Here is a 16,099-nt window from a genome sequence, read left to right as displayed (position 1 = left end):
AAAAATGAAATCAGGCACATGCGTTCATGCACTTTGAAAAAACAAGGAGCAATGGCAAAGTGTGGCTAAAGGTAAAAAATTTGTTGAATTTGTACAGAAAATTAAGCTGGAGAGAGTGAACTAGTTAAATTTTGCAGAGTGAATGCCAAAATTATTAAAAAGTGTAATGTCTATATTCAGCCAGGAAAAAGCAGGCATTTGTATCTTTCTGGCAGCTCTTCTTTAAGTATATGGAAACTATGGTTTGTTTCCTTACAATATTTTCCCAGTTATTTGTGAGGTAGTCTGTTTTCTTGTAACAGTCAAAGAATCTTCTGCCTCTCCACTTAAGGCCCGAATGAAACGAATCTTGGCCTTTCCTCTGAACGTCTTTGAACTATTCAGTGCTTGCCGCTTAGGTTTCCTTTCTTCCCCTTTCTTTGGTTGTTAAGGTTTATTAATATCTCCCTTCCCCCTTCTCTGAGTTTGATCCTAGAAGTGCAGAAAATCAGATTTCCTTAAGAAGACAAGTTTAAATTAAGGCAGCTCAAGAAGTATCATTCTTAGGTCTAAAGGGAGCAGGAAGACATTTGGCAAATGCCAGAACAGTCAGAGGGGAATGCTGTGTCCCCACAGCTAACCTCAGGTGAAAAATTATTTGTAATTTCTAAAAAGAACTTATTCTAGAACATTTGAAGAAAGCAAGACAGAAGCCTCTTCTATTCCTTCCTGACTGGACCGTTGCTGGCGTCCATGAGGGAAAGTCTACACCAAAGTCACGGAGAGCTGTGGGGAGCCCAGACCTCTTCAGTGGAACCTTTGCACAGAAACCTATTGCTCGGCCACCTGCTCTGCTTCTCCCTTTGTGCCCCCACCCACTCTCTCATGTGATTACTTAAGATAATCTTGCCTTCTCATAGACAGTCTCACTTTCTTATCAGAAGTCACATTAGAGCATCTCAGTATCTGCCAAGGGTTCCTTCCCTAAGGCCCTTGGAACTAGCCACAGGGAAAAGAGAACCACTTGCAAACCAGATGGAATTGTAGGATTACCTTTAGGTCACTGAGGTTTATGCGTCTGCTGTAGTGATCTCACAAGAGTTCCTGGCCAAAGGTCTTATCTCAGAACAAAAAACTGGTACTATCCGAGTTAATTTTTAGTACGAAATTAGAATCTGAGAGGAATAACTGCAAATATTTCTGCTGTTGGTTGGGTCTCCTGCCTAGGCTAATAACAGTGATTATTAGGTGATGTCACATACAATAAGCCAACTATGTAGTAGGCCAAATCAAACTGTAGATGCCTTATTTTGCCACTCATCTTTTCAGTGATCTCAGGCAAGCCACATTGCTTCTGGAAAACAAGTTTCCTTATCAACAAGCAATCATCGTAAGCTGTTAATAAGGAAAAATTATTACTTTTATATTTTTTATTTTTTATTTTTTTAATGAAGAAGAAGAATTATAACATAAAAAAGCACTTATGCATGAAAACTTTTAATATTAAACTTAATTTTATTGGACTGTGATATTCAACTAGAGTGAAATCCTGTTTTTAAGAGAATTATGCAAAAAGTCCTTAGTTTAATTAAATAAAAATATCATTAATCTGAAGATGAATGCATTGTTCTCCTTGATCCTGACATCTAGGTCATTTTAATTCTTCCTTTGTAGCACCTTCTTTCGCAAAGCATTCTTATCTATTTTTCTTAAACAGTCTTTGATCACATTGAATCTGTGCTCAAAAACCACACTAGGTTTTTGCTGCCATTAGGAAAAACTCCAAAATCCTTAAGTCCTTTCCACAGTTTCTTCCATGGAACGTCTGGGCTTGCCAATACTTGCAATAAAGTCTCTACTTTCTGAATGCATATTGTCTTGTACACTTAGCTTGAATCATTTCTCACATCTGAAACCATTTTTCCTTTCATCTGTTTGAATGTTACTATCTTTTAGGTCCCGGTTCCAGTTAACATCTTCATTCATCTATTAGAATATAAAATTCATGAGGGCAGGGACTTTTGTCTGTTTTGTTCACTGCTGTTTAAGAGAATGTCTGCTGAATGAATAAATGGATGGATTGAGTGACTGGATGACAGAGGGTAACTGGCCTGTGGCAACACAGTTTTGGGGCAGCTGCAGAAGTTTATGTCTTTAAAAATACATATTTTAGTTTACGAAGGACCCTAATACAGGTTCTTTCACTTGGTCCTTACAAAACCCTAAAAGGCATTAGTCATCATTTTTCAGAGAGGCAAGTTAATTTGTTCAATTAACAATTGAACAGTTGTTCAGATATCAAGCGGCAGAACTAAGACCTGAACTCAGGCCTGTAAATCCAAAGCCTAGCCAGCTCCACCTGGTTGCCACTTGCATGACTGAAGGGAAGAAGTAAAACTGCAGCTTCTCTAGTCTAATCTTACAGGCTTTTCTGAACTTGAAGATTGCTGACAACCACTAGTGGGTGAATACAGTATATATCTGAAAAATAGGTTTGTTTGTGTGCATGTGTGTGTGTGTTCATGTGAATACATGCATGCATCTGTGCATTTACCCCAAATACCTGCAAAGTAATTCTTCTAGTGTAATTTTCCATTGTATTGTTTTCCCGTTATTTCTGAGAATTGCCAGGGTAGAGTCTACTCAACTGAAAATCTGTAACACAGAGAGTCTCTGCCTTCTTTCTCATCCACATATCGGAAGAAGGGCTAGAAAGTTAATCTTCTTCCTTTTTCATGGTCTGAGAAAGGGCCCACATACCAATCTGTGGAGAACCCACCGGTGTTGGCACCAGGTGTCTAAGAAGCAAGCAAACACTGGGGATTACTTACAAGTTGCTACACATAAAACTACCCAAGAAGCTGTGTGCATGCTATACCAAATCTTACAACCACGGAGCTGTATTTCTCTTCATCAGTGTCCAATGCACTAAGTAACTAAGTCCCAGAACAATGACCTCTTCATGCCCAAGGCAGTAGGTTCAGGAATCATCTACTCTTTCAAGGTTGATTGCAAAAATCTTTCCATGCCTTACAAGGTATTAAGATTAATTCAGTGGAGAGAACTATGTGAATTGCATGTTGTACATTTCACCCCAAATTAAGTCTATTTCAACAGACTCCAATGTAAATGGAAATATTTCAGAATGTAGCTCTACTGCCTGTGGAGAATATCTTGTTTATCTCACTGATTGTTGTCTTCATCATGTAAATTTCCTGCTTAGAAAACTCCCAGGAGTCCCCGCCCTCTGGTGAATGACAAAGAAAAAAAGCTTCTCAGATTGGCATTTCCTGGTGGGTCTTAATCCACCTTCCAGATGCATTTCCATGACTCCCTAACACTTAAACCCTCCTTGCCATTCACTGCCTCCTGACCTCATCCTCTACTTGCTTCCCATGGTATCTGGGCTTAGTCCACCTAGAAAGCCCTTTCCCAACCTCTGCCTGTAAAAATTCACTTATTTTTCAGGTCTTATCTTGAACGTTCTTTCATAAGACCAGCAGAAGTCCTATTGTAGACTCCATGTTTGTTATTCTCCTATAGAATTTACCACATTTTGCTTTATTTTGTAGTGGCTTTTGTTGTTACTGTTCATTTGTCCATACATCCAATAATTATCTAATGAACACTGATTGGATCTTCATGGTACTTTTGGTCTTGCTGGGAAGACAGACTGTATAAAAAAAGCTCTTAGAGTAATATGTGGTAAATAGAGACAGTCCCTGATTTACAATGATTTAACTTAAGATTTTTCAACTTTATGAAAGGTTTTTCAGGGTATTACATGCATTTGTGACCTACTATGGGCTTATCAAAGCACAACCCCATTGTAAGTCAAGGAGCATCCTTGCTTGATGGAGAAAGTGCAGTGCATACAGGAGGCATCTAACCTAGTTCTGAGTGTGTGTTGAGGATAGGGTTTGGGCCCAGCAGGGCTTTCCTTTGCATACAGGGCTTTCCTTTGCATATACAAGATTGATGCTTTCTGAGATCACAGACTTTGCAGGATGGGCAGCCAGTAACACATTGCATGGAATCATCAATGGCTCCCATCTGCATAATGTAATCTCATCTAACACAACTTTGGACTAAGGCCATTGCTTCTGGAGCTCTTCCACGGCTCCATTATGTATGAAAAGCCATTGATGAGATTTTACAACTTAAAAGCTTTTCTCCCTCTAGCACAGACACTTTGCCAGGCAGGAATTGTTCTAGAGTCTGGTGGACATAATTTATGGGAAAATATATGATGTGTTTATTACAGTATGGACTGAAAGGCTCATAAGTTAAAGAGTAGGCCTTTTTTTAATGTGTAACCTACACGTGAATGAAATTAATCCTTAAAATGTATAAGGTATTATGACTGCCTTAGGAGAAGTGTGTTATGAACACACCTAAGCCCTTCAATCTTTATTAGTAGCCTTAAACAATCGAGAAAAATGCAGCCACATTTTGGTACTTTGTTAGAAAGTGCTTGAGTAGGTTTATGCTGACTAAACCTACTACTGAGGTGCCTCTGGCTAAGGTTAGATCTATGACTCTAAAACTTATCAGGAAAATGAGAGCCTTGAAAATGTCCCCTCTAAAAATAAAGTGATAAAACTCTCATTACTGCAGTAAGGTAAACTTTACCTTGGATTAAACAGCCCGTTAATTTATTAAGTCATTAACTTACATTTCTTCCCATTGCATTTTTTCCCTCTTACTATTCTAAGAAGGTAGACAGGCTCATGTTTTCCCATCTCTCAAGACTGGATCTCAAGATTGCAGGAGAGAGGGCAGTGGGTCGCAAAAACAACAGTCTCTCCGGGCTTTGAAAAGTAGACTCTCCAAATTCCCCTTGTTTCAGGGGATTGGACTTGTTCAGCCCAAAGAGTGATGCAGACACAATGATCTTCTATGACTGGGAAGGTGGGAGTGGCCAAATAGGTTCCAGTAAAGGAAACATCCCTTGCCCTAGCAGCTGCTTTGAGGAGCACCACCTCAGGGCAGCACCTGGTGTGATGCACCTCGGGGTGGACATTTAGGTACAGGGCTTCCCCACCTCTGCCAATATCCCATCATCCAGGAAGCAGTGGGGTTGCCCACCTTCCAGAGATAACATGAACTTGGATGCTGAGTGGCTGACCACCCCGAATCTTCTAGACTGCACAAGCCCTCTCTGCTGGAGCAGAAAGGGAGGAAGCCCTTGTAATTAAGGAATTTGAATTCCACCCCCGACCCCAGCAATTGGCAGTTTGGAGTCAGACTTAATTTGATTTTGAAAATAATGTGATAAGCCAAATATGGTGGGATAAAATTGTATCCAATACAACTGAGCACATAAAAGCAAAATATTAGCTTAGAATGAATGGGACCATGGGTTTGTGGAGTAGAGCTGTGAGAATCCATCCAATTGCTTTTTATATCTTTGTTTTTCTTCTTTGTAAGACCCTCATGCCAGATTATTTTCTTTTTTCTTTCTTTTCTTTTTTTTTTTTTGAGACAGAGTCTTGCTCTGTCACCCAGGCTGAAGAGCAGTGGTGCAGTCTTGGCTCACCGCAACCTCCGCCTCCTGGATTCAAGCAATCTGCTGCCGCCTCCCAAGTAGCTGGGATTACAGGTGCCTGCCACCACACCCGGCTAATTTTTGTATTTTCAGTAGAGATGGGGTTTCACCATGTTGGCCAGGATGGTCTGGAACTCATGACCTCAGGCAATCCGCCCGCCTTGGCCTCCCAAAGTGCTAGAATTACAGGTGTGAACCACTGCACCTGACATGCCAGATTATTTTCAACACACTCTTAAATATTACCTTCTTGGTCCAAAGGGCCCCCCACCAGTGGTGCTAAGTAACATCCATGAGGGGCACTGGAGGCCATGGACAGACGAAAGAAATGCAAAGAAGGAAAAAGGGGCGAGAAGACAAAGAAGTGAAAAAGAAGGGAAAGTAGAGAGGAGAGAAAGAGATAACTATCAAAATCAGTGGGAACCCTATAAGTAGGCAGAATAAATGTACCGGAATGGCGGGCGTTTTCAAGCCAAGCCCAAGGAATACAGTTATGCTCTTCTCCTTCTCCCATTTTTCCCATACGTTTTCTACTTTACTTTCTAGTTAGTCAGCCTTTGATTATGCAACACCCTCATCCGTTCCCAGGCAACAGACACCTCATTCTTTAGTCCCACCCAGCTCAAGAGGAGGCCACTGGGGAAACGTAAGAGGTTGAACGTCACGCAGACCTGGGTTTCAAATGCGGCCCTGCCAACTAGTGTCACTGTGCCTCAGGTACTAGATCCTCAAGAGTCTCGGAGAGTGCCCCCTTCTAGGAGGGGTCAGGAAATTAATCACTGACCAACACTACAAAATTACCTTCCCCTTGTTATTTGACTTAAGACTTCCGGGTTGTGAAGACTGTGAGTCTTTCACAGAAAAAACACTGGTGAAAATTGAGGGCTTCTAAAAGAGAGGTTAGGGGGCATTAAAGGGAACCTACCTAAATGATTTCTCATTCATATCTGCAAGAAGCCCTTGTCTTGGTTCTCTCTCTAGTCCACTGGTGATCACATTTTACAAGGCCTCAGAATCACCTGGAGAGCTGGTTAAAGCACAGATTGCTGGGCCCACCCTTGTAGTTCTTGACTCAGGATGTCTGGGCCAGGTGAGACAAAAGGTCCCGGATGATGCTGATGCTGCCGGTCCAGGAGTCACACATTGAGAACCACTGACCTAGTCCTATCTCACATTAAAGCTAAAGTGATTTGTTTAAAGCCCTGCTTTTATCATTTCACTTTCTGTTTAAAACTCTTCAATAGCATCCTGTAAGGTATATTTTGAGGTGTCGACGCTAACGGTTAGATGATCAAGCTTTTTTTGTTTAGTGAAGAGGAGAGAAGCCATTGCCCCCCGACCACCCTGTCCTCTTAGGATGTTTTCTTAAAGACATAAGACATAAGAAGCCAGCCTTTTGATTTTACAATGCGAGGGCTCTGGCCTTCTGTAAGGATCTGTAAGCCCTTACCTCCAGAATGGCAAGAGAAATTGTAATTGTCGTCTTCCAACTTACTATATGAAGTTGCGTGAAATTCTGTCCAGACTTTGTACACACTTTCATGCTATCTGCATATGCATGTAAATCTGTAATGCTTACTTACAAGTTGTGTTCTCTCTCTTCTCTCTTCATATCTTCAAATATTGCTACAAAGGAGTTGTTGTTTAATGTTGGCAGGGTTGTTTCATTTCCCGAACACAACCTTCCTTAACACTTTACTATTCTCTGAGGACCATGCTCCTTTTATAGGGGTGGACCCCTGCCAGCCTTGCCGATGCAATTAGATTCTCTCTCCCAGGAATTTGGGATCAGGACTGAGAGACATGATCTGGAGAGAGAGAGAGAGTGAGAGAGAGAAAGAGAGGGAGAAAGAGAGAGATGCACAGAGAGAAGAAGCAGGGGTGCCGGTTCCTGAGGCCTTTCCATCTGCAGTCCAACCAGAGGGAGTTACAGCTGCATTTCCTGCCTTGGGTTCTATGAGCTACCCTACGTCCTGCCCAAATCCCCCTTTTTGCTTAAGCAGATTGGCCTTGGAGTTCTGCTAATTGCAACCAAAATAACCCACATGAAGAGACTCCCCACTGCCCTCTCGATGAAGTCCAGATCCCCTGAACATGGCAGTAAAGCTCTTCACCATCTGGTGTCTGTTTGCTTTCCATCTTTTTCCTCAACACATTCACCTTCTACTCTCTATTTCTGTATGTTGAACTACTTTTTAGCTTTTTCTACTCTTCAGGACTTGGGCACGATGTGTTCTTTTGCTTATTGCACTCTTTTCTCCTCGTCTTTGCCTGGCCAATCCCTATTTGGCCTTTAGAATCAGTGTGTGTCATTTTCTCCAGGAAGCCCTCCCAGATACACAAATTATTTTCCTAACTCTTTGACTACCTTTAGCTCCTCTTGTCCTAGCACGTATATGGACATTATCATTGCCTGTTGACTTGTCTTTCTTCCACCTTAGATTGTGAGCTCTGTGAGGGCATAGATTGATTCTGGGTTGCTTTTGTTTCTGGGTGTCTAACACAGTGCCTGGTACTTGGCCAACACCCAATAAATACTTATCAAATGAATGAATAATGTGCCTTCCTTGCCATCAGTCACCTCCCCCAGCAGCAGACTGACAATGTTGAATAGAAAAAAGAAAGAAGGAAAGAAAGAAAAAGACTTTGGCCTCAAGCTATAGACTATGATTTAGAAATACTCTGGAGATCAAGAATCAGATATCTCCGTGGTTTGGGAATATCCAATTACCTTCATTGTATCTCTTTTTCCCTATTTAATAATTGTGCCAGAGTTTCTAATTAGAGAAAAGACCTCATGCATTTATTGATTCCAATGTGCTGCATCACTAGGGAGATTTTGAGAATAAGGCTGGAATTTATCATATCAGAAATTCAATCCATTTGAGATCTCTCAAAGAGGTTTGCCCTTGGGTCATTTAGCACAGACTTTCCTAGTCACTGCAAACTGTTGTCATGGTAATCATGGAACCTTTCATGATTTTTGTATATGAGTTAATGAAGACACTGGAAACAGCCCAAAGGACTTCATATTTGGGCGTGCATTTGTCTCCATATTAACCTAATCATTGTTTTGAACACACATCTGCCCCAGGGCCGGTCCTCTTGGCTCTTGGTCGTGACAGAAATAAATAAACAACTGATTCCTTTTTAGTATTTCAGACTAGGAGGCTGTGGATGGTTGCCCTTTTGGTCTCATTTCAACAGGAAATCTCACATGGAAGGTTTAAAAGAGCAGAAGCAAAAAGAGGCCGTGTGAAGCAAATCTTTCTTTTATTTCAAATGATTAATGTGGCTGATTTCAAGGTACCTAAATTTAATGCCTATGAAGAAGGTTTCAGTTGTGGAGAGCACAGAACATTGACTGTATATAAAGCCTTTTTTAATGGTTCTTTATAAACACACTTTAACTTAAGCTTCCACCAGGCCTACAAATTTGGATACAGATATCCCAGTGTGCTTACAATATTTGAGTGTGAGTTTTCCATCTGTGTCTTCTGTGAGTTATTTCCCAATATCCATTCTTCTCTTTTTTCTTAGTAATAATACCCCTTATTACTTTTAGCAAGGGACATGGATGTTTAAAATCAAGACATGGCTGGGGGTGGTGACTCACGCCTGTAATCACAGCACTTTGGGAGGCCAAGGCAGGTGGATCACAAGGTCAAGAGATCGAGACCATCCTGGCCAACACGGCGAAACCCCGTCTCTACTAAAAATACAAAAAATTAGCCGGGCATGTTGGCGGGTGCCTATGGTCCCAGCTACTCGGGAGGCTGAGGCAGGAGAATGGTGTGAACCCAGGAGGCGGAGGTTGCAGTGAGCCAAGATTGCACCACTGCACTCCAGCCTGGTGATAGAGTGAGACTCCATCTCAAAAAAAAAAAAAAAAAAATCAAGACATTTCCCACCACTCTACCTTACTGCTGGCCAATAGTACTTAAAGAGAGGGGTTATATTGAAATTTCTGGATGTAGCTTTAAAGGGAGCTATTGAGAGAGGTAGGAGGCAGCCAAACGCCTAGGCAGATAGGGGTGGGTCTCTGGTGAAACCCTACCTCCAAGCCAAAGACAGTTCAAAGCCTGAAAGCCAAGCTACAAATTAAATCCTCAGACTGGATTGAGAACCTGTCTTCCTGTTTGGTGTGCTTTCCTCTGATGGATCCCCACCCTTCACGTGTTTTACATATACCTACCCTTTTCCTAATTGGTTTTCTACACTGTCATGCCCACCTTTGAGTGGTGTCCTTGCTGTAACCTTTTTTGCATACTCACAAACCAATCAGCACATACTCCCCATTCTGAATCCATAAAAGTCCCCAGACGCAGCCACACTGGGGACTTTCATACCTTTGGGTAGGAGAACCACCCCTCACGGGACCCCCTCTCTGCTGAGAGCTGTTCCTTCACTCGGTAAAATTCTCAGCCCTCCTCACCCTTCAATGTCCAGGTTATTATCATTCTTCTTGGGCATGGTACAAGCACTTGGGAACTGCTGAACATGAGTTTAAGCTGTAACACAGGTGTGCTGGGGCATGCCAGCATGGCCAAGCAAGGCCCAGGTGAAGCATCACTGGCTGGGGGTCCCTGGCTTGCAAAATGACTGAGAAGAAAAATCCTGCATCACTATTATGTGCCTTTCTTCATCCCATCCTACTGACTGGAATGTGGACCTGATGGATGGAGCTGGGGCAGTGATTTTGGGCAATGAATTAGGAGCCACATTGAAAATGGCAGAATTAGAAGCCAGAAGTCTGGGTCCCTGGAGATTGTGGAACTTCTATAAAAGCCAAGACCACGAGAGAGAAAGAAACAGCAGTCTTAAGTAAGCATCTATTATTCCAGATTTTCTTTTCTTTTTTTTTTTTTTTTTGACACAGTCTCACTCTGGCCCAGGCTGGAGTTCAGTGGTATGATCTGGGCTCACTGCAATCTCCATCTCCCAGGTTCAAGTGATTCTTATGCCTCAGCCTCCCCAATAGCTGGGATTACAGGCATGCACCATCAGGCCTGGCTAATTTTTGAATTTTTAATAGAGACACCATGTTGGTCAGGCTGGTCTTGAACTCCTGACTTCAAGTGATCTGTCCGCCTCAGTCTTTCAAAGTGCTGAGATTACAGGCGTGAGCCACCACCCTTGCCCCTTATTCCAGATTTTCTGTCATCTAATCTTAACTGATACACCACTCAAAAGTGAAATTTATTTTTTCTCCTTCCATTGATTGGGTGTGAAATTGCATGGGCTTTTTTGTGAGATTTGCCTTCTGATCCCAGGGTCTGTTGGAAGGTGGGCAGGTTTGCTAGACCTTTGCGTTAGCCAAAATAAGTTCTCTGGTATGGGGAATTGAGACAACATTTCAATGTCAGGGCTAAGCTTATTCCACTTAGCCATAGAGACATACTGTTGCCTGGTCTCTGTATGTGTATTTTGAGTTTTTCTAGTGCAAGGGAACTACATATCCTTTACCCTAAAGTCAGGGCTCCTATCTCAAACACCTTTTGGAATGTGATAGGGGATAAGACTTATCACTAATTAGTCTGAGTAGAAATTAATTGAGATAGAGACAAAAACCAAACCAAAACAAAAATTATCTAAAGCAAGTATAATAACCCTCCATGGGAGAAACAAGCCTTATGCCAGCAAGGAATTGTGATTTTACTCACTGAACTTGGGCCTTTTAATCTTCTTTGAAGTTTCTTTGTTTGAATGTACTCCAGTCACCAGCAAAACTACATAAAGAAAAATTTTAAAAATTTAATCAATATTGTTTTACCTAAATGCTTTCTCTTTTGACTCATATTTGCTTTGATCATCCACAAAGTATTCTCACTGGCGGAACAAAATTTCCCTCTTACAGTCATGCATCACTTAACGATGGGGCTGTGCTCTGAGAAATGTGTCAATAGGCAATTTCATCATTACACAAACCTAGATGGTGTACTACACACCTAGGCTGTATGGTATGGTCTATTGCCTCTTAGGTCAAAAACCTGTACAGCATGTTACTGTACTGAATACTGTAAACAATTGTTAACAACTGATAAGTATTTATGTATCAAAATATATCTAAACATAAAAAATGTACAGTAAAAATACAGTATAAAAGATAAAAAGTGGTACATCTGTAGAGGGCACTTAGCATGAATGGAGCCTGCCGGGCTAGAAGTTGTTCTGGGTGAGTCAGTGAGTGAGGGATGAGTGAATGTGAAGGCCTAGGATATTACTGTACAAAACCGTAGATTTTATAACCACTGTTTATGTCTACACTAAATTTATAAAAAATATTTTTTCTTTAATATAATATTAATCTTAGCTTACTATATCTTTTTCACCTTATAAACTTGTTGATTTTTTAACTTTTTGACTCTTTTGTAATAACGCTTAGCTTAAAACACACACATTTTACAGCTGTACAAAAATATTATCTTTCCTTATATCCTTATTCCACAAGCTTTTTTGTATTTTTGAGTTTTTAAAATTTTTTACTTTTAAAATGTTTTGGTTAAAAGTTATGATAACTTTTTTTTTTAAGTGAGTAAAAGGAGTATACTCTAAAATAATGATAAAAATATAAGATATAAAATACAGGCCAGGCGTGGTGGCTCACGCCTGTAATCCCAGCACTTTGGGAGGCAGGGGTGGGTGAATCACCTGAGGTCAGGAGTTTGAGACAAGTGTGGCCAACATGGTGAAACCCTGCCTCTACTAAAAATAGAAAAATATTAGCTGGGAGTGGTGGCATACGCCTGTAATTCCAGCTACTTGAGAGGCTGAGGCAGGAGAATCGCTTGAACCCAGGAGGCGGAGATTGCAGTGAGCCGAGATCACGTCACTGTACCCCAGCCTGGGCGACAGAGTGAGACTCTGTCTCAAAAAAAAGAAAACACATAAGCCAGCAACGTAGTTGTTACTTGTTATCTATCAAGTAATCATTATCAAGTATTATGTACTGTACATAACAGTATGTGCTATACTCCTACATGGCTGCTGGCAGCTCAGTGGGTTTGTTTACACAAGCATCACCACACACATGTGAGTAATGTGTTGTACTACATCAATGGCTACAATGTCACTAGGCAATAGGAATTTTTCATCTCCATTATAATCTTATAGGAGGCCATTGACTGAGACATTGAAGTGCATGACTGTATTAAGTGCATGAAGCGCATGACTGTATTAAGATTGGAGAAATGAGATGTCTACTTTGTATACTTTTCTCAGCCTCAGCTGAAAGGTCCCTTTAAAAACACCTCTTGGATACTTGTCCTTTGTTTTGCTGTGTTTAAATTTGACCACACTAACCTGACAAAGCCCCCATTTTCCAGAGGAAGGAATGTGGGTCTGGAAAAGTCCACTAATTTGTCTTGTCCCATGAATTAATGATGGAGGTGGGATGAGCACCCCGGCCCTTCCTGTGCTCTGTCCTCCCTTCCACAGCAGGTTTCCAGATGGCCAGTTTCCAAATAGCCGGAGAACTGCATGTGCATGTGTGTGCATCTGTGTGTGTGCACACTGTGTGTGTGTGCAGCTATGTGTGTGTGCATATGAGTGTGCTTGAGGGAAGGCTGAATGCAGGGAACATATAAAGAGCCTCAGAAGAGAGGCTGTCTGGGAAAGAAAGGCAAGGAGAAAGGGGCTAGGGAGAAGAAGGAGACTCATCACAATGTCTGAGAAGTGACCTGAGTATTCCCTCGTAGCCCCCTGGCAGCCCTGGCTCTGTATCCCATCGAGGCAACTGCAGATAGTTGAGCTTCCTCCTTAGAAACAGGAGCAGAACCTCCGATAGCATTTGGACACCACGCTCCTTAAAGTGTATCAATAGGTGAAGAAGGGAGAATTCTGTATCCTTTCTAATTTAAAGTCCGGTTCCTTTTCAAGCACATAAGATGAAATAGAGCATTCTCAGACCTTGTGATGAGTCTCTCCTTCTTCTCCCCACGCTTTTCTCCTTGCCTTTCTTTCCCAGACAGCGTCTCTTCTGAGGTTTTTTTTTTTTTTTTTTTTTTGAGACAGAGTCTCACTCTGTCACCCAGGCTGGAGTGCAGTAGTGTGATTTCAGCTCACTGCAACCTCCACCTCCCAGATTCAAGCGGTTCTCCTGCCTCAACCTCCTGAGTAGCTGGGATTACAGGTGTATTTTTTTTGTATTTTTAGTAGAGATGGGGTTTCACCATGTTGGCCAGGCTAGTCTCAGACTCCTGACCTCAGGTGATCCACCTGCCTCGGCCTCCCAAAGTGCTGGGATTACAGGCGTGAGACACTGCACCCAGCCTGAGGCTTTTTATATATTGTCTCCATTCATTAAAAAGTGAATGTTGGCTGTTTTTATTATTTAAAAAGATACATGTTCTTTGTAGAAAGATGTAAACAACACAAATGTGGCTGAATATAAAAGTATAATATTTTCCAGTCTTTTTCTATATGTATACAGGTATTCATATGAATACATTTAAACAAACATTTGATCATACTCATGTTGTTTACAATGTTTGATAACTTATTTCTACTTAATGATATATATCAACATTTTTTCTTGTCATTAAATGTTCTTTCTATAGTAATTTTAATTCCCTGCAAAGTATTGCCCTATATGGATGTATCATAACCAAACTTTGATTTAATAGAAATAGCATAATCTTTGCATAGATCCATTATTTCCTTAAAATACATTTCCAAATAGAATTTGTTTGAAATGTATGCTCACTTAAAATCTTGATACGTATTGTGAAAATTTCTGATAGCATTTTTTTTTTTTTTTTTTTTTTTTGAGACAGTCTCGCTCTGGCTGGCTAATTTTTGTATATTTAGCAGAGATGGGGTTTCACCATGTTGGCCAGGCTGGTCTTGAACTCCTGACCTCAGGTGATCCTCCCGTGTCGGCCTCCCAAAGTGCTGGGATTACAGGCATGAGCCACTGCGCCTGGCGGGTGTGTTTGTTTTTAACTGAACACAGATCCTCAACTTAGGTATAAATGGACTTAGGAGTTCTTGGATTGGCAACTATTTTTGAAGAAAAAAGTGGCAATGCCACCAAGTGTTAAAAAAAACTCTTTATTTATCTTACGATTATCCAGCTACTATGGTCTCAATGTCTGTTTACCTGCCCCCCAACACCCCCCAACTAGAATTCCTAACATTGACATCCTAACCCCCGGTGTGATGATATTAGAAAGTGGAGCCTTTGGGACGTCGCAGGTCTTGACAGTGAACCCTCATGAAGGGATAAGTGCCCTTATAAAAGGTACCCCAGAGAGCTGGTTTGCCCCTTCTGTCATGTGAGAACACACCAAAAAGATGGCTCTCTAGGAACCAGGAAGCAGACCCCGAGCAGACCCTGAATCCATCAGCACCCTGATCTTGGACTTCCCAGCCTCCACAACGGTGAGAAATAAACTTCTGTTTTTCTAAGCCACTCAGTCTGTAGCAGTTTTTTATAGCAGCCTGCATGAACTAAGACCCTAGCTAACCTGTGCCAATGATGTGGCCATTGAATTATCTCCAATTTTGACTGTTAGCACTAGTTGAGGCCTGAGTAATTGACATACCATGTCCTAGGAGAACAGAAACATGAAAGAGAACTGAGTGAGAACCAGAAGTCTAGCCAGGCAGAATGAAGGCAGACATTTTTTAGGTATATTTACTTCTGGGGTTTGAGTGGGTATGAGTGTCCTGGAGGTCTAATTTTTATAGTAGCTTCTTGTCAATTAACTCTGTGCAAAGACTATATTTTCATTTAATGCTCAAAAATAAATATCTATAATCCTATAATATTTTTAAAAATGAGTACTAAATACATACATAGAAAAAAAATTGAGCAAGGGGAGGGAGTAAGTGAAATAATAAATTTGGGTATCAATTTTTGTGGAAAACCAAAAACTGTTCTTGGCCTCTGTGCCTGAGGCAAGTGGTTTATAAGTCCTGGTATCATTAGGACTATAAATATTTTAGTAAGACCACCCCATCATTTGCTTTTGGTTGCCCAGGACCTTTTAGGCTGAAAAGATGCATAGCTGGGTTCAGTTGAACAGCAGTAATTAATAAAGTCATTATCTTTGATGGCACACACAGGCCCTCCCCTCAGCTTCTGTGCTTATAATGAAAGCTCCTCAGAAACCACTCCTCCAGGGGATGGCTGGTCAGCAGGGCCTGCAAATGTGCTTGTGCCCTGGAGCAAGTCTTCACTCCTCCTCAGCAATCCCCCTCTTGCTACATTGGAAATGGTAAATTGCGTGTTGAAGTTGGGGAAGAGAAAAATCAATCTTGTGTTCATTTTCCTAGGATGCCTAGCAGAGCACCAGGATGGATGCCTGATGCCCACTTCAAAGTGCAAAGCCGCAGACAGGTCTGAGAGCCAGCTCCTGTGTGACAGTAGTTAATTATCTGGCAATGGAGGCCATGCGTGTCAAGAAAACTTGAAGAGAGTTAAGTCTGGAACCCCAAGTTCCAAGGCAATCATGCAGCAATGCTTCTCAGCAATGCTTCTCAGTCCTTAAAAATCCAGTGTTCTTTGGCCAACATGGTGAAACCCCGTCTCTACTAAAAATACAAAAATTAACCTGGCATGGTGGCTGG

The 16,099-nt window shown here is 41.4% G+C and overlaps 1 protein-coding gene across 3 annotated transcripts in view; it reads right to left on the bottom strand.

Annotated features, from left to right (window-relative positions):
* VIT (vitrin) overlaps positions 1-16,099 on the bottom strand; it is a 125,694-nt gene that overhangs the window by 80,950 nt on the left and 28,645 nt on the right. For all 3 annotated transcript variants that reach the window (XM_026454757.1, XM_026454758.1, XM_026454759.1), the window contains exon 3: positions 11,191-11,256. In XM_026454757.1, the coding sequence (XP_026310542.1) occupies positions 11,191-11,256 (66 nt within the window). The remainder of the gene's footprint in view (positions 1-11,190; positions 11,257-16,099) is intronic.

The sequence above is a fragment of the Piliocolobus tephrosceles genome, chromosome 15 (assembly GCF_002776525.5).
Source record: "Piliocolobus tephrosceles isolate RC106 chromosome 15, ASM277652v3, whole genome shotgun sequence".
NCBI classification, from domain to species: Eukaryota; Metazoa; Chordata; class Mammalia; order Primates; family Cercopithecidae; genus Piliocolobus; species Piliocolobus tephrosceles.
Note: the sequence above shows the minus strand (reverse complement) of the source record. Positions and strands in the feature narration are given on the sequence as shown.